This window comes from Bubalus bubalis, chromosome 3, assembly GCF_019923935.1.
Source record: "Bubalus bubalis isolate 160015118507 breed Murrah chromosome 3, NDDB_SH_1, whole genome shotgun sequence".
Taxonomy (NCBI): domain Eukaryota; kingdom Metazoa; phylum Chordata; class Mammalia; order Artiodactyla; family Bovidae; genus Bubalus; species Bubalus bubalis.
Window position 1 is genome coordinate 70,589,982 of NC_059159.1, and position 27,999 is coordinate 70,617,980.

The following is a 27,999-nucleotide window of genomic DNA, read 5'->3' on the forward strand; positions in this document are numbered from 1 at the left end:
CATTAACCCTTCAACAGCATTTAACAGAAGAAGCTGTCCTAAAGACTAGCTGATAAAGGGAACAGAAACCATCTCCTAAGAGCTTACAATTTATTCCTGTCCCAACTACCTATCACTTTCTTACACAAAAAGTAATGTACTTTCCCTCACCCCCATTAGGATGACCTATCAAAGATGGGGGGAGAAACAGGAAATAAGTATTGACGAAGATGTGAAGACACTGTAACCCTTGTCCACTGCTGATGGGGCTGTAAAATGGTACAAGTGTTACGGAAAACAGTATGGCTGTTCTTCAAAACACTGAACAAAGAATTACTGTATAATCCAGCAATTCCAGCATCAAAAGCAGGGTCCTGAAGAGATATTTGCATGCCTGTGTGCCAAAAGGTAGAGGCAACCCAGGCGTCCTTTGACATATGAAAGAATAAGCAAAATGTATACACAAATGAAAAATTACTCAGCCTTAAAAAGGAAATCCCGTCACACGCTACTACATGGAAAGCCTTGAGCACAATAACTGCGTTCAGTGAAATGATGCAGTCACAGAAGGACAAATACTGTATGGTTCCACTTAGGTGAGGCAGCAGGAGTAAGCAGAGCGGTGGCTGCCTGGGGCTGGACAGGAGCTCTGAGAAGCTGCTGTTCAATGGCTGCAGAGTCGTCAAGTTACACGAAGAAAAGCTCTGGAGACCTGTTTCACAACAACGTGATATACTTGACCATCTCTGTACAATTAAGTATTACGTTGGTCAATTTTGTGTTTTTATCACAATAAAAAGAAGTAATGTACCTTCTTATCTTGAGAAAATATCTGATATAAATAGCAGTATCCACGTACTCTTGTACCCACAGGCAGTCAAGAGAACATCCTGGACTATCAATAAAGGGTTTGCAAAGGATGCATGACTTACCCTCCCACAGCTGAAGACTCTGTGGAGCAACAGACGGCCAGATGACAAGGTTGTTGGCTTCAAAGAGAGGGTTGGTGAGCTTACTCAGTTCACTGGGCCGGTTGACCCAGGACCACAGAGACATCGTTTTCTGCTGCAGCTTCAACTTACATCTGATCAAGAAAGAAAACTGCCATTAAACCAATTAACTTATGGCAACCACTATTAAATGCTGCTTCTAATAGGACCATTTCTTTTCTCTGTACATTGGAAGGCAGAACAAAATGCTGTCAAATTGAAATATCTGTCAGAATTTTTCACTGTCAACAATTACCTAAATTGAAGAAACAGAAAATCTCAACAGACCTATAACAGGTAAATAAATCTGACTCCATATTGGATCTGTTTCTTTTACTTTAATTTTTGTATTCTATTCCTTTTGCTACAAGTTAATCACTAAAAGGATGTCGCTTATAGCTTGAGGTATACATAATGGTCCATCTCTGGGAACTCTGCCTCCATGTTTGAATGCTAAGCTAAAATATATTTGTTTTGCTCACAGGAAACATCCTTACCAGGCCCACCAATGAATGGCTGCAGAAAAGAAGTTAACACTTTCCCTCCCAAATCTGGCTGGAACCAGGAAACATTTCAAACAAGTTACTTTTTTTAATGTTACCTCCTTAGCTCCTCCCCTTCTTTGTTTTATAAAAGTACCTAGCATCCAAACCCAGGCAAGACACTTCTTTGGGACACTAATATACCCTCTTCCTGCTCTGCTGGCTTTCCTAATAAAGTTGCTCGTCTTTGCCCTGACAACTTGTCTCAATTTATTGGCCTGTGGCGCGACAAGCAGTACAGTAAGACATTTCAACTGGAAGAAGTTAATCCTATCTCAACTCCATTCTATCATCAAAGAAAACACTCAGAGCAAATACCCTTGGGATACAGAGCAGTATAAAATATAAACACACCAATTAGTCAAACTGATCATGTGAATTACTGGCTATTGTGTATAGCCAAAACACACTGAGAAAAGTATGGTGACAGAATTTTCTAGAGCAAATAGTTCTAAATTTTCCCCCACAAGAATCTGTAAGAAAATCTAATGTTGAAATATTTGCCAATTCAGCTTTAAAGTAAGAAAAAAAAAAGAAAGACGTACTGCTTGAATTTTAAACTGGTAAAGATTCAGTGATTCCATTCTTTCGTGAAGACTGTTAATTGCTTACATTTATTATTCAACTACACGATGCCAGCTACCAGTCAAGAGACAAATCCTGTCTCTCACCCAGAGGAAGCCCTTAGATTGTACCCAAGTGAGAAGATGACCCGTTAAGCATCTTTTAATGACCATTCTGATATGAATCTTCTAATTACACCTATACACTTGATGGCGTCTGGGTTATGAAGCGAGACTTGCACTCTGGGCCTTAGGACAGTTTCTTGGGATGAGAGACACAATCGAGAACAGGAGCAGGAAGACCTGTACTGTAGCCATACTTCTGGTGACCAAATGGCTGGGTGTCCCTGGACAATCATTAACTTCTCTGGATATGACCTTTTTACTCTATGAAACTGCATGGAAGGTAGAATTAGATTATACATTTAAGCTTCTTACAGGTGTCACATACTATGTTCTTATAAAAGGAAAGTAACATTTTAATGGTTCCTTAATTTACTCAAAGCTTTTTAATCAGTGTATGGACTCATTTTAATCTAACAGAACAAAATCTAGGATATGCTCTCATCTAGCATGTGACAGGTTCATGATAAACATGTAGCATCTGGACTCATACAGAAAGACTCTCAGTTATACTAACAGTAACCACCACCATCTTTTAAATGTTGATAACGTTAACATAGAAGCAAATCCTCGTCTCTTTTAGGAAATAACCAAAACAACTGAAAATGGCCCCCACATGAGCAGTGTACCCACCTTTCACTTTCATTGTTGCCCAGGAAGGTTCCAAACTGTGAGGCGTAAGCATGCTCAAAGAGCATGATGAGGAAATTCTCATTAAATTCAAAAGAACAAGGGAACTGACGGAGTATCTGCCACACACAGTCCAAGAAGAGAAGAAACACGGGTGACTCCCACTTCTGCTTGCTGTTGCAGTAGGCTGACTGTGCGCAGCGCTGCTGGAATGGGTGACCAGCCTAAGAGAGAAGGTGGACATGTGGCAGTCATATCCTAGTGAGACCACATTGCGGCACATTAGTAACGATGTCACACAGTTGCAACAAAACCATTATATTGAACATCATATAATTTGGGTGACTGATCTTTAATGATTTCTTAGTTTAAGACAATCTTCATTTTGATATTTGGCAAAACTAATACAGTTATGTAAAGTTTAAAAATAAAATAAAATAAAAAAAAAATAAATAAATATTAAAATAAATAAATAAATAAAATTAAAAGCTTCTGCACAACAAAGAAAACTATAAGAAAGGTGAAAAGACAGCCTTCAGAATGGGAGAAAATAATAGCAAATGAAGCAACGGACAAAGAATTAATGTCAAAAATGTACAAGCAACTCCTGTGGCTCAATTCCAGAAAAATAAAAGACCCACTGAAAAAGTGGACCAAATAACTAAACAGACATTTCTCCAAAGAAGACATACAGATGGCTAACAAACACCTGAAAAGATGCTCAGCATCACTCATTATCAGAGAAATCCAAGTCAAAACCACAATGAGGTACCATTCACGCCAGTCAGAAGGGCTACTATCCAAAAGTCTACAAGCAATAAATGCTGGAAAGGGTGTGGAGAAAAGGGAACCCTCTTACATTGTTGGTGGGAATGCAAACTAGTACAGCCACTATGGAGAACAGTGTGGAGATTCCTTAAAAAACTGGAAATAAAACTGCCATATGATGCAGCAAAAAAAAAAAAAAAAAGACAATCTTCAACTAAGGGAAAAGACAAGATTTCCAAATATTGGGCTGACCAAAAAGTTCGGAAAAACTCTAACTCTGTGGCCATCCCAGAACTTAACAAGGCTACATAGTTAGCCATAAGATCTGTGGTTGTTCTTGGAATATCAAATAGAATAATGGACCTCAGTAATAATAAACATAATATAAATCTTACTAGGTTGGTGAAATCTGGAGCAAAGTCAAAGAACGTTAAGTTCTGCAGGTACAAAACAAAGGTCAGCTCTCCCCTTCTATCCAGCCAGAGTGCTGTAGCCTGGAGTAAGCTCCATAAACCTCACCACTACATGGAGATAAATACGGGGTTTTCATAGACAGATTTCATCAGGTCACTCCTGATATGAATAAGTCTTCAGAAAGCTAAGATCATGGCATCTGGTCCCATCACTTCATGGCAAATAGATGGGGAAACAGTGGAAACCATGACAGACTTTATTTTGGGGGGCTCCAAAATTACTGCAGATGGTGACTGCAGCCATGAAATTAAAAGATGCTTGCTCCTTGGAAGAAAAGTTATGACCAACCTAGACAGCATGACAAAAAGCAGAGACATCACTCTGCCAACAAAGGTCCATCTAGTCAAAGCTATAGTTTTCTCAGTAGTCATGTACGTCAAAGAATTGATGCTTTTGAACTGTGGTGTTGGAGAAGACTCTTGAGAGTCCCTTGGACTGCAAGGAGGTCGAACCAGTCCATCCTAAAGGAAATCAGTCCTGAATAATCATTGGAAAGACTGATGCTAAAGCTGAAACTCCAGTAATTTGGCCACCTGATGTGAGGAACTGACTCATCTGAAAAGACCCTGATGCTGGCAAAGACTGAAGGCAGGAGAAGGGGCCAACAGAGGATGAGATGGTTGGATGGCATCACGGACTCAATGGACATGAGTTTAAGTAAACTCTGGCAGTTGGCGATGGACAGGGAGGCCTGGAGTGCTGCAGTCCATGGGGTCACAAAGAGTCAGACACGACTAAGCGACTGAACTGAACTGAACGTATGAAAACAAGTTCCTGTCATGAAGACATCTGTAGGAATACTTTTATATTAGACACAAAGCTCTCCTTAGTTTCCCTCTCCTCAACAAAAGAACTGAAGAGTCTGCCATCTACTGACCAAAGGAAATTGTCAAATCATTTGGCTCTCTGGCCTATCCAGAACCTGAGTATTGATGTTATCCCCGCAATCACATCCTTCTAGGTATTTCACAGATTTGTTTTATCTTTGTCTCTTTAATGGCAGCCCACTGCAGTATTCTTTCCTGGGAAATCCCGTAGACAGAGAAGCCTGGCAAGTGGACTACAGTCCATGGCATCACAAAGAGTTGGACACGGATGAGCACATACACAAATCATATGCATTTGTCTGCTATGCTCACAAGGAATGTAGCTGTGTAAGATCACCAAATACTTAGGAAGTCTGACTTAAAGGACCGCTGTCAGAGTGGGTAGATGTGGTAAACATAACAGCATTAACACATAATAAATATGAACTGTAACTGGAAGGGCTAGAAGAGAGATAATTCTCCTTTCAAGTTATGTCTAAACATTTGCTTTCAATCACAATTATATACTAAGTGACACAGTGCACAAACATTTGAATTAATCTCTAGCTTAGAGGATTTCCATCTATTTTACAAGACCTTTATTTTAGCTGCCCTTCAGCATTTCATAGGCCAGCACTGTGCTGTGTCCAAGGAGTAAAAGCTGAACTTGGCAAGGTTCTCTGAACTCAAAGATGTCACTATATTTGGGTCTAGCTCGGGAATCAGTGTGACAAAAATGGATCAGTTTTATCTGTGGAGGAAGTTAAGGTCCCGAAGGCTTCATGAAAGCGACACTGAGCTGGATATTACAGGATGAGAAGGACTTCACCCTGGCTGGGGAGGACGTCAGGACGGAGCCAGGTGAGAAGACAGAAAGCGCTGAAGTACGCGCTCCCTACTTACAAGTCCCCACTCCTCCTCACACGCTTGTTTCTGTCTTTTACCTCAACAAGACTAGGCTCTGTGACACAAGACCGTGCTTTACACTCTTTGTGTTTCCCTGTAGGTAACAACAGACAACTAACAAGAGTTTGTTAGGGGAATAAAGTGCCAAATGAACAATCCGAGCAAAGAGGGAGACAAAAATGGAGAGGCAGTAAAGATCACAGACATTTACTAAGAGGAAGATAGATGAACTGTCCCCCGGAAAAGTAAACATCTGACTCAATCAAAATTTCAGATATCCATTCCCACAAACCAGGATCAAACACTGATTATAAGTAGTTCCTCTGTGGACAAAACAGCTTTTCTCACCTGCAGCCACTCTCTTTCTATTAAGGCCTCAAAGCCACGGATGGTCCTGCTTCTTGGTTCCAAGATGATCTGGGCCAGGGAGGTAACCTGGAGTGTGGAATCAGTTCCTTCTGTTCCATGGATCAGTATGGATGCTCCTTCCCTGAAAGGAAAATCCAGACAACAAATGGGACACTCCCAACACTGTCAATTGACTGCTAATAATAAACATTTCTTGAGAGTAACAGTTGAAAGCCTTTTGCATTCTGCTCTGTCTGGTAGGTTCAGATCTAAATAAGGTACATGAAGAGAGCTTCCCTTGGGGAAAATATGAAAGTATGGTAAGTCCCAAACTTCACTGGGCAAGAACTCTCTGAAACTTCTTTTCATTATTTTTCAGTTTAAGAAAATAGAAATTGTTAGATTCACAACTTAAGGATTTGTATAGAAAATAATAGGTCCTTGAGTACTTAAAAAATCTGTGTCATGGATGATGTGTGTACGTACAGTTCAGTTCAGTTCAGTCGCTCAGTCGTGTCGGACTCTTTGCGACTCCATGAATCGCAGCACGCCAGGCCTCCCTGTCTATCACCAACTCCCAGCGTTCACTCAGACTCACATCCATTGAGTCAGTGATGCCATCCAGCCATCTCATCCTCTGTTGTCCCCGTCTCCTCCTGCCCACAATCCCTCCCAGCATCAGAGTCTTTTCCAATGAGTCAACTCTTTGCATGAGGTGGCCAAAGTACTGGAGTTTCAGCTTTAGCATCAGTCCTTCCAAAGAAATCCCAGGGCTGATCTCCTTCAGAATGGGCTGGTTGGATCTCCTTGCAGTCCAAGGGACTCTCAAGAGTCTTCTCCAACACCACAGTTCAAAAGCATCAATTCTTCGGCGCTCAGCTTTCTTCACAGTCCAACTCTCACATCCATACATGACCACTGGAAAAACCACAGCCTTGACTAGACGGACCTTTGTTGGTAAAGTAATGTCTCTGCTTTTCAATATGCTATCTAGGTTGGTCATAACTTTCCTTCCAAGGAGCAAGCATCTTTTAATTTCATGGCTGCAGTCACCATCTGCAGTGACTCTGAAGCCCCCAAAAATAAAGTCTGACACTGTTTCCACTGTTTCCCCATCTATTTGCCATGAAGTGATGGGACCAGATGCCATGATCTTCGTTTTCTGAATGTTGAGCTTTAAGCCAACTTTTTCACTCTCCACTTTCACTTTCATCAAGAGGCTTTTGAGTTCCTCTTCACTTTCTGCCATAAGGGTGCTGTCATCTGCATGTCTGAGGGTATTGATATTTCCCCCGGCAATCTTATTCCAGTTTGTGTTTCTTCCAGTCCAGCGTTTCTCATGATGTACTCTGTATAGAAGTTAAATAAGCAGGGTGACAATATACAGCCTTGACAAACTCCTTTTCCTATTTGGAACCAGTCTGTTGTTTCATGTCTAGTTCTAACTGTTGCTTCCTGACCTGCATATAGGTTTCTCAAGAGGCAGGTCAGGTGGTCTGGTATTCCCATCTCTTGAAGAATTTTCCACAGTTTTTTGTGATCCACACAGTCAAAGGCTTTGGCATAGTCAATAAAGCAGAAATAGATGTTTTTCTGAAGCTCTCTTGCTTTTTTGATGATCCAGCGGATGTTGGCAATTTGATCTCTGGTTCCTCTGCCTTTTCTAAAACCAGCTTGAACATCAGGAAGTTCATGGTTCACGTATTGCTGAAGCCTGGCTTGGAGAATTTTGAGCATTACTTGAATTCCAGTTGAGCTATTTCAAATGCTGAAAGATGATGCTGTGAAAGTGCTGCACTAAAAATGCCAGCAAATTTGGAAAACTCAGCAGTGGCCACACGACTGGAAAAGCTCAGTTTTCATTCCAATCCCAAAGAAAGGCAATGCCAAAGAATGCTCAAACTACCACACAATTGCACTGTGTATGTACGTTAACAATTAAATGCCAGACTCTTCACATATACTTCACAGATACTGAATGGCACTGACTATCTTATCAAATAATGTGAACATAAGATGGGCTTCCCTGGTGGTTCAGTGGTAAAGAGTCTGCCCGCCAAGGCAGGAGATGCAGGTTTGACCCTTGGGTCAGGAAGATCCCCTGGAGAAGGAAATGGCAATCCACCCCAGTATTCTTGCCTGGGAAATCCCACGAACAGAGGACTCTGGGGGGCTACAGTCCATGGGGTTGCAAAGGATTGGACATGACTTTAGCAACCAAACAACAATGAACGTAAGTTACAGAACAGACACAGATGGTAACCCGATACACAAGCACAGGTCTGGACGGAAGCAAGTCCAGTTGGCAGAAGCTCCCCCCACCAGAACCCTGATACTCACTCACCTGTCAAGACACTGCGCAGCCAGGCAGGCAGTTGTCAGAATCTCTTTGATGTGACTCAGCCAGTTGGAGGCCTCCAATTTACTGAGCCATCGGTCCATGTTTTGTGTTTGGTCATTACAAGATTCCACGAGTTTGATTAAGCTCTCCTGAAGAATGTGATACCTTTGAGAAATAAGAAAAAGTAAATAAGAAGAAAAAAAGATAACAGAAGACAGAACAATGAAGGGAGAAACCAAATAAAAAACTCAGCCTCCAATATATCCAAGAGCAAGAGCAGCTCAAAATACTCTAAAAATATTTACCTTGCTATGTAATAATTTACAGGGTTTAGGATTATAAAACTAATATTTAAAATTATCTGACTGGGGAGAGGGTCAGAGCCTTGCATTTTGTGAGCGGTCAGAGACAGCCCCCTGACGTCTGCACCCTACTCCCATGGGCTCACTCTGGACACCGACAGTGTCAGCAGAGAACCCAAGGCCAGCTCAGATCACATCATTTCCTTAGTTCCAACTCCCACCCCCTCACCGCCCCAGAAGCAAGTATAAACCATTAACTGCAAGCATAAATGAGATGATACAGGTGGAGGAAACAAGATGTGGAAGTTAAGTGGGTATGCGGGAGATTAAATGTCTAAGTATTTTTGACTTAGGAAAATGCGGTTGGTCTGTAGCATCTCTTTTCAGTAACTTTGGTGACCACTGATCTAAAGCAGAGGAGATCTCATGGTGATGAAATTTCAGGGCTAAGAGAGAAAAAAATGCTATTTGATTAAAATTCACTTGTGAGCATCTACCATGAGTTTTCTGCTTATCTTACAGAACACAAGGGCAAGATACCCGGCCAATTTTTGACTCAAGCTAATATGAAGGTTCCTTTGAAAACTTATGATCTCCAACAGCTAAGAGGTCACCCACTCTAATTAGCTTCAAATGAGAGTCCATTACTGTCTGCTGAATCTTTTACCTCTCAATGGACTTGTGAATGCGCCTCCACTGGGGATAATGAGCTTCTTGCTCAAAGCCGCCTCCCTTGGCTCTGGCCTGCTGAGCTACATTTAGAGGCCGAGTGTCAATGATGTAGCCACGCTTTCCTGCCCTGAGGGTGGCATTTATCAGTTTCTCGTCTTCTTTGCACCGTCTCCCGTTTGTGCCCGTGAGTGGCTGACCACTTCGCATAATAACCTACAAGGACAGCAGAGTCTAAAATTTAGTAGTAGCTGCTTTCAAAGTTTCTGAAAACAGAAATGAATTAAGCTAGATTAAGAATGTCTCAAAAAACAATCGTGTGTCATTTCAGAGATGAATTTGATCCTAAAACAAAGAAATATTTCTATGTATTAACAACAGTTTAAAAATAGTAAAACAAAAATAAGACTTGGCATTCTTACATGATTTTTCTTTCCACTGTCTCAAAATACTTTCACATAATATAGCTCCTCTTAAAGATCAAATATTATAGCTCATTTAGTCAGTGAATTAATCATCCAGTAGATCCAGGCCTGTAATTAAGACAATAATAATGGCCTAGACACCAGGAAACTTTTGCTTCAGCTACGTAAACTTAGGGTCGGCAGATTTTATCAAGAATTATAAAGAGAAAAGGAACCAGTGGTAAAATTAAAAAGGTTATACACTATTATTCCTGCTTTGGGAATCATTTTCAATGTCTTGAAAGCTACTTATCTATTCTTTATTCTCCAGTGGCTCTCTTTCAATATTCCAGGACTTAACCACGCATCTCCAAAGACCAACAACTATATACTGGGTTGGTCAGAAAGTTCCTCTGGGTTTTTCCATAAGATCTTACTTATTTGATACTTTTCTCAAGAAAGCAACATCTATTATACTGATCTCTTCCCTGGTGAATGGTCTGGAATTATTTTAATCTCATCCCATAATATATACTGTTATCTTAACTACTTTGAAATTTAACATAATCAAGGAAGGTCGGTCATCCAGAATGGCAAACTCTCTGACTGACTGCATTTACCATGTAACTGAATAATAACATATTTTGAGTTGTTAGAATCCTTTATGGTGAACCCTAGTGAAGAGAAATACTGCTCAGCAAGCAAGATAGGTGACCTAATTTAAAAAAATCTCTTAATCCTAAATATCTACAATTCAGGGGAAAAAGGAAAATAGCTATAATTTATTCACTAATTTACTACTGGATGCAAAATGAGAAGCAGAGTTTACTGACTGAGAGAAAACATGAGGAGAAAAATAAATTTAGAAAATATTTAGGAAATGAATACACAATGAGCACCCGCCTATTCAATGCTTGACTCCTGTATTAAGTTGTGACTAATGATGTGTGTCACTCGTCTCCCTTTTGAAAATAAAAATGTCTGCTCAATTTGCCTTATGTGGGGAAATCTGGTGAGAGTAATTAAAGTATCGTGGGGCCTCTCCTGGTGGTCCAGTGGCTAGGACTCTGGGCGTCCACCGCACAGGGTGCAGACCCAGTCCCTGGTTGGGAGAATGGAGACCCCACGTGCCGCAAGGCACGGCCGGGGGTGTGAATAAAACCTGTCATACCATTGTTCCAGTCTGAGAACTTTATTTTCTACCAAAGAGTGTCATTTTCAGTATCAGATAACATTAGTTTCCTTTGCCCTGAGTCCTGAAGATAAACCTGCCTGGGCTTTTCTAAGGCTAAACAGCATTATGGAAAGAATTCAAAGTCATATCCTGATCACAGAAAACATTCTATTCCTGATTCCCAAAAGTTTAAACAGAAGTAAAATTCCCGGCAGGAGACACTAATCGCTTCAATGAACAGGTACACAGAAAAGGTGAACAGTTCTAAGAACCTCAAACCAAATCTTCCAGTTGACCACGGAGCGGTATTTACTGCTCACTTACCATTCCGTTCTTTTTATGATAATAGCTGAGAACTGGGAAGCGGCCTCCATGGCGAAACGTGGCTACCTTCCGCAGTGCATCATCGTCGATGGCTTTGGGCACTATGACAGCTGGCGGGTAAGAGGGGCACACAGCAAACTCCTTATTGACATAGCTTAGCCTCCATTCGCTGATCTGAAAGACACAAATACTTCAAAGCTAAGCAGGTACCTCAATCTCACAAAATAATCTAAAAACTTCTAGGAAAGGAGCTTAGAGATTCATTTTCATACAATGAAGACACCATCTCACAGGAGTTTAATAGGACACCTACTTCCTTAAACACTTTCAGAAAACACGAGCTGCATTCTTCAGAGCCAGCTTCTTACAGTGCTAGGTATCACTAGCTCCTAAAAAGTTCTTCCTCATACTGGGCAACATTTATTGATCTGTAACTTCTATTTTTTTTTTAACCATGATTTCAGTACAAGTTCCCTATTACACAAGGCAGCCGATGGAATACATGAAAGATAGCTGATTCTCTTTTAGTTTTCTATTATCCAAATTAAATATATTAATTATACTCATGAACATCATCTCATTCATTCTTCTCTGGGTACCAATGGTACTCTTAAATTATAGCAACAGGAACTACAACAACTATAGCAACAACTCCAGATAATGCTTAACTGGAATAGAATAGTGCTACCATCTACATCAAACCCCTTGCTCACTTCTGCTGTTTAACAAAGGAGAAAAAATGAGGAAAGACTGTTAACATCATTCTTCAAGCAATAACAGCTTAATACTAAGAAAGATTATACTTATGAGTCAGTGAAATAATTTTAAACTCAGCAAGCTAAGGATCAAAAGCATACAATACAAAACTATCAAATGACAACTTATTTCTAACATGAAAAACGAAAACCACTTAAAGACTGTAAAAAGCTTTTGTGCACGAAAGTTTTGATATCTTCCTGTAAATCAGAGTTGGCCCAACATACTGGCCATGGGTTGTTGATGAGCCAAAGCATGTTTAATATACTATGCTTGTGGTCCTGCTCAGTTGTGTCCGACTCTCTGCAACCCTATGGACTATTGCCCGCCAAGTTCCTCTGTCCATGGAAGAGAGGAACCTGTCAAGAGTGGGTACTTCCTACTCCAGGGGATCTTTCCAACCCTGGGACTGAACTTGAGTCTTCTATGTCTCCTGCACTGCAGGTGGATTCTTTACCGCTGAGCCACTGAGGAAGCCCCTTGATATACTGTAAATGTATTTGAAAAAACCTTTTAGAAGATGCAGTATCATTTTTAATTAAATGTTTTCACTGTTCAAACTTATGTACATTATTAATTTAAAAGATACTTTCTAAAAGAGTCAATTATTTAAAAAAAAAAAGAAGTATTCCTAGTTCCTGGAAAGTTCTTCCTCATATTGAGGACAATTTATTGCTCAGTAACTTCCTGTATTTTATTCTTTAACCATGATTTCAGTACAAGTTCCCTATTTCACACAGCAGCCTATGGAATATATGAAAGATAGCTGATTCTCCCTTAGTTTTCTATTATCCAAATTAAATATATTAATTATTCTCATTCATTCTTGTCTGGTTACCATTCACTTTGTTAATGGTACTCTTAAAGTATAGCAACAAGAAGACTGCAACTCCAGGTAATACTTAACCAGAACAGAATAATGCCACTATCTCCATTAAATCCCTTGCTCATTTCTGTTATTTAAAAAAGGAGAAAAAACAAGGAAAGACTGTTAACATCATTCTTAAAGCAATAACAGCTTAATACTAAGAAAGTATTCTGCTAATCTAATTCTCCTTCCCCAGAGTAACCATTTTCAAGTCCTTTAGATTTTTATCAATTTTAAGTGTTTTTACTCTTAGGGATTACTTACTGGTTTCCTGCTCTAGAGAATGCCATGGTTCTTCACTGACCTGCAATATCACTTGTGTCAAATATTCTATTAAGTTTCCACACATGTTGGGGCCTGTATTCTGTCCCACTGGTCCAGCTGCAGCGAGTCTCTGGCTTTTAGAATAAGGTTGGCATTTAGTAGGCCAAGTCTCCTATATCCTCTTCCCTCCTTCTTGTTCTTCAAGAGAATCTTGGTTTCCCTTGATCCTTTGCCCCTTTAATGTAACTTTTTATCAAATTCCATGTAAAATCCCACTGGGGTTTTAAGAAGATGGCACTGACTGTATAGACTGATTTAGAAACAATGACATCTTTATAATATCTAATTTCCTTTTCTATGGGCATAGTATCGTTCCACTTTTAGATCTTTTTAAATTTTTTTCAATAAAGTTATAAAATTCCCTCAATAAACATCCTGCATATCTTTTCCTAAGAACCTTATTTTTTAATGCATTTTAGTTGTATGTTTTCAAATTTGTGTCTGGTGTAGAGAAATGCATGCAGTTTCAAGATTCTTTCAGTTTCCTATGTACAGAAACATATAATCAACAATATAATCAACAACTATGAGCAATTTTGTTTCTTTCATTTCAATCCTTATACCTTTTATTTTCCCTTCTTGACTTCCTCAGCTAGGCGTAGTGATGGTGAGCAAATCTTTGTCTCACTCTTGAACTTACAGGGAATAACGAAAGATTTGCTTTTTGTATGTTTTCACTTTTGTAGTTACCCTTTATTAGATTAAATAAATTCCCTTCACATTCACCTCTGCTAAGAGCTTTTATCATGAACAAATGCTTAATTTATTCAAACTGTTTTTTCTCTTCTAATTTTGTTTTACCATATATGTAATTTGTCTTTTCTCTTTGGTTAATTTTGTGATATCTTTTTGCCTTACTGTTCAATAGTAGAACTCAATATGTCTAAGATTTCCTTTTCACTATCCCATGTGGTATTTGTGGGATACCTTAGTCTAAGGCTTTGTGACTTTCTGATTTTGAAGCTGATAGTCTCCACTATCATCTATTTCAAAACTGCCTTTCCTACAACTTCTCTATTATCTTCTTGAATTTCCATTTACTAAATACTGAGCCTTCTTGTTTTACCATCCATGCATGCATCTACCTTCTCTATAATTTTTTCCATCTTCCTTCTTTCTCTGTCCTGTTTGAGTATCTATATTCCGGATCATTAGATTCTCATTTTTAGTTATCCCTAATCAGCTACTTAACCTTTACATCAAGTTATTCTTTTCTCTTCTTTTAAGTCAACTTTACTGAGATTTTACTATTTTATATGAAAAATAAACTAGATCCATTTAGAGTACACGATTTCATGACTCTTGATGGCTATACCCACCCATAAAACACTACCACAATCAAGATGAACATTTCAATCATCTTTCACAAAAATTCCTAGTACACTTTTACAGTCTATACCTCTCCATCCACACCCAATACTAGGAATCACCATCTGCTTTCCTTCACTTTTAGTGTTATACCTAAGAAATCTTTGCCTAGTCAGGGGTCATAAAGATTTTCTCCTGTACTTTCTTAAAGAAGTTTTACACCTTTAGCTCGTATGTTTTGGTCTATATTTTGAGTTATTTTTTGTGAAATAAAGGTTTAGATCTATCTTTTTTACATCCAGGTGTTCCAATGCCATTAGTTGAAAAAACTATCCTTTATCTAGAGAATTGTCTAAGCACCTTTGGCAAAAACTTATCACAGATGCAAGAGTTCTTTTTTAAACCTTCTATAAATGATAGGATACTGAAAGAGAAACTCCCCAGGTCAGTAGGTGCCCAATATGCTACTGGAGATCAGTGGAGAAATAACTCCAGAAAGAATGAAGGGATGGAGCCAAAGTAAAAACAATACCCAGCTGTGGATGTGACTGGTGATAGAAGCAAGGTCCGATGCTGTAAAGAGCAATATTGCATAGGAACCTGGAATGTCAGGTCCATGAATCAAGGCAAATTGGAAGTGGTCAAACAAGAGATGGCAAGAGTGAATGTCGACATTCTAGGAATCAGCGAACTGAAATGGACTGGAATGGGTGAATTTAACTCAGATGACCATTATATCTACTACTGTGGGCAGGAATCCCTCAGAAGAAATGGAGTGGCCATCATGGTCAACAAAAGAGTCCGAAATGTATTACTTGGATGCAATCTCAAAAACGACAGAATGATCTCTGTTCGTTTCCAAGGCAAACCATTCAATATCACAGTAATCCAAGTCTATGCCCCAACCAGTAACGCTGAAGAAGCTGAAGTTGAATGGTTCTATGAAGACCTACAAGACCTTTTAGAACTAACACCCCAAAAAGATGTCCTTTTCATTATAGGGGACTGGAATGCAAAAGTAGGAAGTCAAGAAACACCTGGAGTAACAGGCAAATTTGGCCTTGGAATATGGAATGAAGCAGGGCAAAGACTAATAGAGTTTTGCCAAGAAAATGCACTGGTCATAACAAACACCCTCTTCCAACAACACAAGAGAAGACTCTACACATGGACATCACCAGATGGTCAACACTGAAATCAGACTGATTTTATTCTTTGCAGCCAAAGATGGAGGAGCTCTATACAGTCAGCAAAAACAAGACAAGGAGTTGACTGTGGCTCAGACCATGAACTCCTTATTGCCAAATTCAGACTTAAATTGAAGAAAGTAGGGAAAACCACTAGACCATTCAGGTATGACCTAAATCAAATCCTTTATGATTATACAGTGGAAGTGAGAAATAGATTTAAGGGCCTAGATCTGATAGATAGAGTGCCTGATGAACTATGGAATGAGGTTCCTGACATTGTACAGGAGACAGGGATCAAGACCATTCCCATGGAAAAGAAATGCAAAAAAGCAAAATGGCTGTCTGGGGACGCCTTACAAATAGCTGTGAAAAGAAGAGAAGTGAAAAGCAAAGGAGAAAAGGAAAGATATAAACATCTGAATGCAGAGTTCCAAAGAATAGCAAGGAGAGATAAGAAAGCCTTCTTCAGCGATCAATGCAAAGAAATAGAGGAAAACAACAGAATGGGAAAGACTAGGGATCTTTTCAAGAAAATCAGAGAAACCAAAGGAATATTTCATGCAAAGATGAGCTCGATAAAGGACAGAAATGGTATGGACCTAACAGAAGCAGAAGATATTAAGAAGAGATGGCAAGAATACACAGAAGAACTGTACAAAAAAGATCTTCATGACCCAGGTAATCACGATGGTGTGATCACTGACCTAGAGCCAGACATTCTGGAATGTGAAGTCAAGTGGGCCTTAGAAAGCATCACTACGAACAAAGCTAGTGGAGGTGATGGAATTCCAGTTGAGCTATTCCAAATCCTGAAAGATGATGCTGTGAAAGTGCTGCACTCAATGTGTCAGCAAATTTGGAAAACTCAGCAGTGGCCACAGGACTGGAAAAGGGCAGTTTTCATTCCAATCCCAAAGAAAGGCAATGCCAAAGAATGCTCAAACTACTGCACAACTGCACTCATCTCACATGCTAGTAAAGTAATGCTCAAAATTCTCCAAGCCAGGCTTCAGCAATATGTGAACCGTGAACTTCCTGATGTTCAAGCTGGTTTTAGAAAAGGCAGAGGAACCAGAGATCAAATTGCCAACATCCGCTGGATCATCGAAAAAGCAAGAGAGTTCCAGAAAAGCATCTATTTCTGCTTTATTGACTATGCCAAAGCCTTTGACTGTGTGGATCACAAAAAACTGTGGAAAATTCTTCAAGAGATGGGAATACCAGACCACCTGACCTGCCTCTTGAGAAACCTATATGCAGGTCAGGAAGCAACAGTTAGAACTAGACATGAAACAACAGACTGGTTCCAAATAGGAAAAGGAGTACGTCAAGGCTGTATATTGTCACCCTGCTTATTTAACTTCTATGCAGATTACATCATGAGAAACGCTGGACTGGAAGAAACACAAACTGGAATCAAGACTGCTGGGAGAAATATCAATAACCTCAGATATGCAGATGATACCATCCTTATGGCAGAAAGTGAAGAGGAACTAAAAAGCCTCTTGATGAAAGTGAAAGTGGAGAGTGAAAAAGTTGGTTTAAAGCTCAACATTCAGAAAATGAAGATCATGGCATCCGGTCCCATCACTTCATGGGAAATAGATGGGGAAACAGAGGAAACAGTGTCAGACTTTATTTTTCTGGGCTCCAAAATCACTACAGATGGTGATTGCAGCCATGAAACTAAAAGATGCTTACTCCTTGGAAGGAAAGTTATGACCAACCTAGATACCATATTCAAAACCAGAGACATTACTTTGCCAACAAAGGTCCGTCTAGTCAAGGCTATGGTTTTTCCAGTGGTCATGTATGGATGTGAGAGTTGGACTGTGAAGAAGGCTGAGCACCGAAGAATTGATGCTTTTGAACTGTGGTGTTGGAGAAGACTCTTGAGAGTTCCTTGGCCTGCAAAGAGAGCCAACCAGTCCATTCTGAAGGTGATCAGTCCCATGTGTTCGCTGAAAGGACTGATGCTGAAGCTGAAACTCCAATACTCTGGCCACCTCATGCGAAGAGTTGACTCATTGGAAAAGACTCTGATGCTGGGAGGGATTGTGGGCAGGAGGAGAAGGGGACGACAGAGGATGAGATGGCTGGATGGCATCACCGACTCAATGGACATGGATTTGGGTGGACTCCGGGAGTTGGTGATGGACAGGGCGGCCTGGTGTGCTGCGATTCATGGGGTTGCAAAGAGTCGGACACGACTGAGCGACTGAACTGAACTGTTCTTAATATTAAATATTTTATTGCTAAAAAATGCTAACCATCATCTGAGCCTTTAGTGAGTCATAATCTTTCTGCTGGTAAAGGATTCAAAATATTGAGAATTACCAAAATGCAAGAGAGATATGAAGTGACCAAAAGCTGTTGGAAAAAATGGCACTTACAGACTTGCTCGACATAGGATTGCCACAAACATTCAATCTGTAAACAAAATGCAATATCTAGGAAATACAATAAGATGAAACACAATAAGTCAGGTATTCCTATAAAATACTTTTGGAACACAGCACCACTCATTCACTGATGTTTTATGTTTTCATGATACAACAGAGTGGAGTAACTGCAACAAAGACTTCATGCCCCACAAAGCCTAATATATTCACTGCTGGGTCCCTTACATAACTCAGTCCACTATTAACCATATTGTGTTCCCATCCATGAACATATATCTTCCTTTATTTAGATGTCCTTTAACTTCTCTCAGCAATGCTTTGTGTTTCTCAGTGTATAGATCCTGCCCTTTTGTTAATTTTCTTACTAAGTGTTCTATCCATTTTAAGGCTGTGCTGTGCAGTGCTGAGTCGCTCAGTCGTGTCACTAATTAGTTTGTGAACACTTATACCAAGCAATCTTGCTAAACTTACTAGTTCTAGTTATTTTATTGATTTCTGCTCTTATTTTTTATTATTTCATTCTCTCAAGTTACTTTGCTCATTTTTTCCCCCTAGTTTCTTAAGCTGGAGCTTAAGTTGGTGAATTTATTAGACCTTTTTTCCTATTTCACATAAGTGCTTTAACATTGTGTCTCTCTAAAGACTGCTTTAGCTGCAGTCTACAAATTTTGATATTATAATTCAGCTAAAAATATTTCCTAATTTCCATTCTGATTTACAGACTATTTACAAGTATTTCCTGTAATCTAGAAATACTGTGGGTATTCCTCAATACCTTGTGTGTTAGTCACTCAGTTGTATCCAACTCTGTGACCCCAGGGACTGTAGCTCTCCAGGCTTCTCTGTCCCCCAAATTCTCCAGGCAAGAGTACTGAAGTGGGTTTCCATTCCCTTCTCCAGGAGATCTTCCCAACCCAGGATCAAACCCGGGTCTCCTGCATGCAGGCGGGTTCTTTTATCATCTGAGCCACCAGTGCTAACTGATTTCCACTATAATCCTCTGTGCTCAGAGACTATATTCTGTATGCTTTCAAGCTGTTGAAGTTTATGTAACAGCCCAGCATATGTTCTCTCTTGGATAACACCATGTGCTCTTGCATACTGTTCATTCTGCAGAAGTCGGGAGTGGTATTCAGTGAATATCAGATAGTGCTGTTCAGATTCTCTTTCTACTCGTTTTGTTGTTTTGTTTTAGTCTAGTGTTCTGTTACGTGCTGAGAGAGCAGTTTAAACAATCTACTATGACCACAGAACTTTATTTATTTTCATCAGTTTAGGCTATAAAAATATATACCATTATATTGTCCTGATCAATTTTATCATTATGGAATGATCTCTTTATTTCATAATATTCTGTGTCTTGAAGTTTTTCATTTTAATCTGAAATTAAAAAAACAACTTCTTTTTTATACTCATTATTTTCATGGCAAATTTTCTCCACCTATTTATTTTCAATCTGTCTCTTTATATTCTAAATGCATCTCTTTCAAAAAACTGCAGCGGGAGGAACACTGCCAAATTCATTCTACAAGGCTACCTAATACCAAAACCAGACAAAAAGAATTACAGGCCAAAATCACTGATGAACAGAGATGCAAAAATCTTCAATAAAATACTAGCAAACCAAACCCAACAACACATTAAAAGGGTTATACACCATGATTATGCAACATTCAGAAAATGAAGATCATGGCATCCGGTCCCATCATTTCATGGCAAATAGATGGGGGAACAGTGGAAACAGTGTCAGACTTTATTTTTTGGGGCTCCAAAATCACTGCAGATGCTGACTGCAGCCATGAAATTAAAAGACACTCCTTGGAAGAAAAGTTATGACCAACCTAGATAGCATATTGAAAAGCAGAGACATTACTTTGCCAACAAAGGTTCGTCTAGTCAAGGCTATGGTTTTTCCAGTGGTCATGTATGGATGTGAGAGTTGGACTGTGAAGAAAGCTGAGTGCCAAAGAATTGATGCTTTTGAGTGGTGTTGGAGAAGACTCTTGAGAGTCCCTTGGACTGCAAGGAGATCCAACCAGTCCATTCTTAAGGAGATCAGCCCTGGGATTTCTTTGGAAGGAATGATGCTAAAGCTGAAACTCCAGTCCTTTGGCCACCTCATGCAAGGAGTTGACTCATTGGAAAAGACTCTGATGCTGGGAGGGACTGGGGGCAGGAGGAGAAGGGGACGACAGAGGATGAGATGGCTGGATGGCATCACTGACTCGATGCACGTGAGTCTGAGTGAACTCCGGGAGTTGGTAATGGACAGGGAGGCCTGGCGTGCTGCGATTCATGGGGTCGCAAAGAGTCGGACACGACTGAGCAACTGAACTGACTAACTGACACCATGATTAAGTGGGATTTATGCTAGGGATGCAAGGATTCTTCAATATATGCCAGTCAAACAATGTGAACAGAATAAAAACCACACAGTCATCCCAACAGATAAACAAAAGTCTTTCAACAAAATTCAACACCCATTTATGAAAAAAGACAAAAAAAAAAAAAAACTCTTCTGAAAGTAGGCATAGAGAGACCTATGTCAACATAATAAAGGCCATGTATGACAAACCCACAACAAATATTATTCTCAATGGTGAAAACTGAAAGCATTTCCTCTAAGATCAGGAACAAGACAAGAGTGTCCACTCTCACCACTGTTTTTCAACATAGTCTTGGAAGTCCTAGCCACAGCAATCAGAGAAGAAAAATAAAAGGAATAAGAATAGGAAAAGAACAAGTAAACTGTCACTGTTTGCAGAAGACATGACGCTATACATAGAAAATCCTAAAGAGGCCACCAGAAAACTACTAGAGTTAAGCAATGAATTTAGTAAAGCTTCAGGATATAAAACTAATACACAAAAAGTTCTTGAATTCCTATACACTAACAATAAAAGATCAGAGAGAAATTAAGGAAATAATCCCATTTAACATTGCAACAAAAAGAATAAAATACCTAGGAATAACCTACCTAAGGACGCAAAACATCCATATGCAGAAAACTATAAGATATTAATGAAAGAAATTAAAGATGACACAAACAGAGAGACATATGCCATGTTCTTAGACTGGAAGAATCAATATTTTTAAAATGACTATACTACCCAAAGCAATCTAAAGATTCATTGCAATTCTTATCAAATTACCAATGGCATTTTTCACAGAACTAGAACAGCAAGTTTTATAATTTGTATGGAAACACAAAAGACCCTGAATGGCCAAAGCAATCTTGAAAAAGAAAAACAGAGCTGGAGGAATCAGGCTTCCTGACATCAGCCTATACTACAAAGTTACAAGTAATCAACAGGGTATGGTCTGGGCACAAAACCAGAAATACAAACCAATGGAACTCCAGGGACAGAAAGCCCAGAGATAAACCCATGTGCATCTGGTCACCTGATTTATGACAAAGGAGGCAAGAATATACAATGGAGAAAAAACAGCCTCTTCAAAAAGTGGTGCTGGGAAAATTGGACAGCTATGTGTAAAAGAATGAAATTAGAACACTACCTAATACCATTCACAAAAATAAACTCAAAGTGGATCAAATACTTTAATGTAAGGCCAGACACTATAAAATTCTTAAAGGAAAATACAGGCACAACACTCTCTGACATAATTTGCATCAGTATCTTTTTGTTTTTTAAAGTAATTTTTATTACAGTATAGTTCATTTACAGTGTTAGTTTTTGCTGTACAGCAAAGTGAATCAGTTATACATATATCATTCTTTTTTTTTTTTAAACTTTACAATATTGTATTGGTTTTGCCAAATATTGAAATGAATCCGCCACAGGTATACATGTGTTCCCCATTCTGAACCCTCCTCCTTCCTCCCTCCCCATACCATCCCTCTGGGTAGTCCCAGTGCACCAGCCCCAAGCATCCAGTATTGTACATTGAACCTGGACTGGCGACTTGTTTCATACATGATATTATACATGTTTCAATGTCATTCTCCCAAATCTTCCCACCCTCTCCCTCTCCCACAGAGTCCATAAGACTGTTCTATACATCAGTGTCTCTTTTGCTGTCTCGTACACAGGGTTATTGTTACCATCTTTCTAAATTCCATATATATGCGTTAGTATACTGTATTGGTGTTTTTCTTTCTGGCTTACTTCACTCTGTATAATAGGCTCCAGTTTCATCCACCTCATTAGAACTGATTCAAATGTATTCTTTTTAATGGCTGAGTAATACTCCATTGTGTATATGTACCACTGCTTTCTTATCCATTCATCTGCTGACGGACATCTAGGTTGCTTCCACATCCTGGCTATTATAAACAGTGCTGCGATGAACATTGGGGTACACGTGTCTCTTTCCCTTCTGGTTTCCTCAGTGTGTATGCCCAGCAGTGGGATTGCTGGATCATAAGGCAGTTCTATTTCCAGTTTTTTAAGGAATCTCCACACTGTTCTCCATAGTGGCTGTACTAGTTTGCATTCCCACCAACAGTGTAAGAGGGTTCCCTTTTCTCCACACCCTCTCCAGCACTTATGGCTTGTAGACTTTTGGATCGCAGCCATTCTGACTGGCGTGAAATGGTACCTCATAGTGGTTTTGATTTGCATTTATCTGATAATGAGTGATGTTGAGCATCTTTTCATGTGTTTGTAAGCTATCTGTATGTCTTCTTTGGAGAAATGTCTATTTAGTTCTTTGGCCCATTTTTTGATTGGGTCATTTATTTTTCTGGAATTGAGGTATAGGAGTTGCTTGTATATTTTTGAGATTAGTTATTTGTTGCTCATTTGCTATTATTTTCTCCCATTCTGAAGGCTGTCTTTTCACCTTGCTAATAGTTTCCTTTGTTGTGCAGAAGCTTTTAAGGTTAATTAGGTCCCATTTGTTTATTTTTGCTTTTATTTCCAATATTCTGGGAGGTGGGTCATAGAGGATCCTGCTGTGATGCATGTTGGAGAGTGTTTTGCCTATGTTCTCCTCTAGGAGTTTTATAGTTTCTGGTCTTACGTTTAGATCTTTAATCCATTTTGAGTTTATTTTTGTGTATGGTGTTAGAAAGTGTTCTAGTTTCATTCTTTTACAAGCGGTTGACCAGTTTTCCCAGCATCACTTGTTAAAGAGATTGTCTTTAATCCATTGTATATTCTTGCCTCCTTTGTCAAAGATAAGGTGTCCATATGTGCGTAGATTTATCTCTGGGCTTTCTGTTTTGTTCCATTGATCTATATTTCTGTCTTTGTGCCAGTACCATACTGTCTTGATGACCGTGGCTTTGTTGTAGAGCCTGAAGTCAGGTAGGTTGATTCCTCCAGTTCCATTCTTCTTTCTCAAGATAGCTTTGGCTATTCGAGGTTTTTTGTATTTCCATACAAATTGTGAAATTATTTGTTTTAGCTCTGTGAAGAATACTGTTGGTAGCTTGATAGGGATTGCATTGAATCTATAAATTACTTTGGGTAGTATACTCATTTTCACTATATTGATTCTTCCAATCCATGAACATGGTATATTTCTCCATCTATTAGTGTCCTCTTTGATTTCTTTCACCAGTGTTTTATAGTTTTCTATATATAGGTCTTTAGTTTCTTTAGGTAGATACATTCCTAAGTACTTTATTCTTTCCGTTGCAATGGTGAATGGAATTGTTTCCTTAATTTCTCTTCCTATTTTCTCATTATTAGTGTATGGGAATGCAAGGGATTTCTGTGTGTTGATTTTATATCCTGCAACTTTACTATAGTCATTGATTGGTTCTAGTAGTTTTCCGGTGGAGTCTTTAGGGTTTTCTATGTAGAGGATCATGTCATCTGCAAATAGTGAGAGTTTTACTTTTTCTTTTCCAATCTGGATTCCTTTTATTTCTTTTTCTGCTCTGATTGCTGCGGCCAAAACTTCCAAAACTATGTTGAATAGTAATGGTGAAAGTGGGCACCCTTGTCTTGTTCCTGACTTTAGAGGAAATGCTTTCAATTTTTCACCATTGAGGATAATGTTTGCTGTGGGTTTGTCATATATAGCTTTTATTATGTTGAGGTATGTTCCTTCTAGTCCTGCTTTCTGGAGAGTTTTTATCACAAATAGATGTTGAATTTTGTCAAAGGCTTTCTCTGCATCTATTGAGATAATCATATGGTTTTTATTTTTCAATTTGTTAATGTGGTGTATTACATTGATTGATTTGCGGATATTGAAGAATCCTTGCATCCCTGGGATAAAGCCCACTTGGTCATGGTGTATGATCTTTTTAATGTGTTGTTGGATTCCGATTGCTAGAATTTTGTTAAGGATTTTTGCATCTATGTTCATCAGTGATATTGGCCTGTAGTTTTCTTTTTTTGTCGCATCTTTGTCATGTTTTGGTATTAGGGTGATGGTGGCCTCACAGAATGAGTTTGGAAGTTTACCTTCCTCTGCAATTTTCTGGAAGAGTTTGAGTAGGATAGGTGTTAGCTCCTCTCTAAATTTTTGGTAGAATTCAGCTGTGAAGCCGTCTGGACCTGCGCTTTTGTTTGCTGGAAGATTTTTGATTACAGTTTCAATTTCTGTGCTTGCGATGGGTCTGTTAAGATTTTCTATTTCTTCCTGGTCCAGTTTTGGAAAGTTGTACTTTTCTAAGAATTTGTCCATTTCTTCCACGTTGTCCATTTTATTGGCATATAATTGTTGGTAGTAGTCTCTTATGATCCTTTTTTTTCTGTGTTGTCTGTTGTGATCTCTCCATTTTCATTTCTAATTTTATTGATTTGATTTTTCTCCCTTTGTTTCTTGATGAGTCTGGCTAATGGTTTGTCAATTTTATTTATCCTTTCAAAGAACCAGCTTTTGGCTTTGCTGATTTTTGCTATGGTCTCTTTTGTTTCTTTTGCATTTATTTCTGCCCTAATTTTTAAGATTTCTTTCCTTCTACTAATCCTGGGGTTCTTCATTTCTTCCTTTTCTAGTTGCTTTAGGTGTAGAGTTAGGTTATTTATTTGACTTTTTTCTTGTTTCTTGAGGTATGCCTGTATTGCTATGAACTTTCCCCTTAGGACTGCTTTTACAGTGTCCCACAGGTTTTGGGTTGTTGTGTTTTCATTTTCATTCGTTTCTATGCAAATTTTGATTTCTTTTTTGATTTCTTCTGTGATTTGTTGGTTATTCAGCAGCGTGTTGTTCAGCCTCCCTATGTTGGAATTTTTAATAGTTTTTCTCCTGTAATTGAGATCTAATCTTACTGCATTGTGGTTAGAGAAGATGCTTGGAATGATTTCTATTTTTTTGAACTTACCAAGGCTAGATTTATGGCCCAGGATGTGATCTATCCTGGAGAAGGTTCCAAGTGCGCTTGAGAAAAAGGTGAAATTCATTGTTTTGGGATGAAATGTCCTATAGATATCAATTAGGTCTATCTGTATATAGACTGATATATATATATCAACTGGTCTATTGTATTGTTTAAAGTTTGTGTTTCCTTGTTAATTTTCTGTTTAGTTGATCTATCCATAGGTGTGAGTGGGGTATTAAAATCTCCCACTATTATTGTGTTATTGTTAATTTCTCCTTTCATACTTGTTAGCATTTGTCTTACATATTGTGGTGCTCCCGTGTTGGGTGCATTTATAATTGTTGTATCTTCTTCTTGGATTGATCCTTTGATCATTATGTAGTGACCGTCTTTGTCTCTCTTCACAGCCTTTGTTTTAATGTCTCTCTTCACAGCCTTTGTTTTAAAGTCTATTTTATCTGATATGAGTATTGCTACTCCTGCTTTCTTTTGGTCCCTGTTTGCATGGAAAATCTTTTTCCAGCCCTTCACTTTCAGTCTGTATGTGCCCCCTGTTTTGAGGTGGGTCTCTTGTAGACAACATATGTAGGGGTCTTGTTTTTGTATCCATTCAGCCAGTCTTTGTCTTTTGGTTGGGGCATTCAACCCGTTTACATTTAAGGTAATTACTGATAAGTATGATCCCGTTGCCATTTACTTTATTGTTTTGGGTTCGAATTTATACACCATTTTTGTGTTTCCTGTCTAGAGAATATCCTTTAGTATTTGTTGGAGAGCTGGTTTGGTGGTGGTGAATTCTCTCAGCTTTTGCTTGTCTGTAAAGCTTTTGATTTCTCCTTCATATTTGAATGAGATCCTTGCTGGGTACAATAATCTGAGCTGTAGGTTATTTTCTTTCATCACTTTAAGTATGTCTTGCCATTCCCTCCTGGCTTGAAGAGTTTCTATTGAAAGATCAGCTGTTATCCTTATGGGAATTCCCTTGTGTGTTATTTGTTGTTTTTCCCTTGCTGCTTTTAATATTTGTTCTTTGTGTTTGATCTTTGTTAATTTGATTAATATGTGTCTTGGGGCGTTTCGCCTTGGGTTTATCCTGTTTGGGACTCTCTGGGTTTCTTGGACCTGAGTGATTATTTCCTTCCGCATTTTAGGGATGTTTTTAACTATTATCTCCTCAAGTATTTTCTCATGGTCTTTCTTTTTGTCTTCTTCTTCTGGGACCCCTATGATTCGAATGTTGTAGCGTTTAATATTGTCCTGGAGGTCTCTGAGATTGTCCTCATTTCTTTTAATTCGTTTTTCTTTTGTCCTCTCTGATTCATTTATTTCTACCATTCTATCTTCTAATTCACTAATCCTATCTTCTGCCTCTATTATTCTACTATTTGTTGCCTCCAGAGTGTTTTTAATTTCATTTATTGCATTATTCATTATATATTTACTCTTTTTTATTTCTTCTAGGTCCTTGTTAAACCTTTCTTGCATCTTCTCAATCCTTGTCTCCAGGCTATTTATCTGCGATTCCATTTTGATTTCAAGATTTTGGATCAATTTCACTATCATTATTTGGAATTCTTTATCAGGTAGATTCCCTATCTCTTCCTCTTTTGTTTGGTTTGGTGGGCATTTATCCTGTTCCTTTATCTGCTGGGTATTCCTCTGTCTCTTCATCTTGTTTAAATTGCTGAGTTTGGGGTGTCCTTTCTGTATTCTGGCAGTTTGTGGAATTCTCTTTATTGTGGCGTTTCCTCACTGTGTGTGGGTTTGTACAGGTGGCTTGTCAAGGTTTCTTGGTTAGGGAAGCTTATGTTGATGTTCTGGTGGGTGGAGCTGTATTTCTTCTCTCTGGAGTGCAATGAAGTGTTCAGTAATAAGTTATGAGATGTCTATGGTTTTGGGGTGACTTTGGGCAGCCTGTATCTTGGAGCTCAGGGCTGTGTTCCTCTGTTGCTGGAGAATTTGCTTGGTATGTCTTGCCCTGGAACTTGTTGGCCCTTGTGTGGTGCTTGGTTTCAATGTAGGTATGGAGGAGTTTGATGAGCTCCTGTCAATTAATGTTCCCTGGAGTCAGGAGTTCCCTGGAGTCAGGGTTTGGACTTAAGCCTCCTGCTTCCAATTATCGGTCCTATTTTTACAGTCATTTCAAAACTTTTCCTTCTATACAGCACCATTGATAAAACATTTACGTTAAAGATGAAAAGCTTCTCCACCGTGAGGGTCACCCAGAGAGGTTCACAGCGTTACATGGAGAAGAGAAGAGGGAGGAGGGAGTTAGAGGTGACCTGAATGAGATGAGGTGGAATCAATAGAGGAGACAGTGGGCTAGCCAGTAATCACTTCCTTATGTGCACTCCACAACTGGACCACTCACAGATGTTCATGGAGTTATACAGAGAAGAGAAGGAGGAAGGAGACAGAGGTGGCCAGGAGGATAAAAGCAGGGAATGAAAAGGAGGGAGACAGATCCAGCCAGTAATCAGTTCCCTAAGTGTTCTCCACCGTCTGGAACACACAGAAATTCACAGAGTTGGGTAGAGTAGAGAGGGGTCAGGGAGGAGACACAGGCGAC

The 27,999-nt window shown here is 39.1% G+C and overlaps 1 protein-coding gene and 1 long non-coding RNA gene across 3 annotated transcripts in view; one reads left to right on the plus strand and one right to left on the minus strand.

Moving 5' to 3' along the window:
- LOC112583838 overlaps nucleotides 1–1,709 on the plus strand; it is a 33,463-nt gene extending 31,754 nt beyond the window's left edge. For both annotated transcript variants that reach the window (XR_006549737.1, XR_006549738.1), the window contains exons 3-4: nucleotides 853–1,265; nucleotides 1,453–1,709. This is a non-coding gene — a long non-coding RNA (uncharacterized LOC112583838). The remainder of the gene's footprint in view (nucleotides 1–852; nucleotides 1,266–1,452) is intronic.
- Nucleotides 1–27,999, minus strand: part of MTMR9 (myotubularin related protein 9) — a 78,823-nt gene that overhangs the window by 6,764 nt on the left and 44,060 nt on the right. The window contains exons 4-9 of the mRNA XM_025281346.2: nucleotides 11,343–11,516; nucleotides 9,439–9,656; nucleotides 8,473–8,634; nucleotides 6,129–6,270; nucleotides 2,830–3,050; nucleotides 912–1,063 (exon numbers count right to left, since the gene is read on the minus strand). Of these exons, the coding sequence (XP_025137131.1) occupies nucleotides 912–1,063; nucleotides 2,830–3,050; nucleotides 6,129–6,270; nucleotides 8,473–8,634; nucleotides 9,439–9,656; nucleotides 11,343–11,516 (1,069 nt within the window). The remainder of the gene's footprint in view (nucleotides 1–911; nucleotides 1,064–2,829; nucleotides 3,051–6,128; nucleotides 6,271–8,472; nucleotides 8,635–9,438; nucleotides 9,657–11,342; nucleotides 11,517–27,999) is intronic.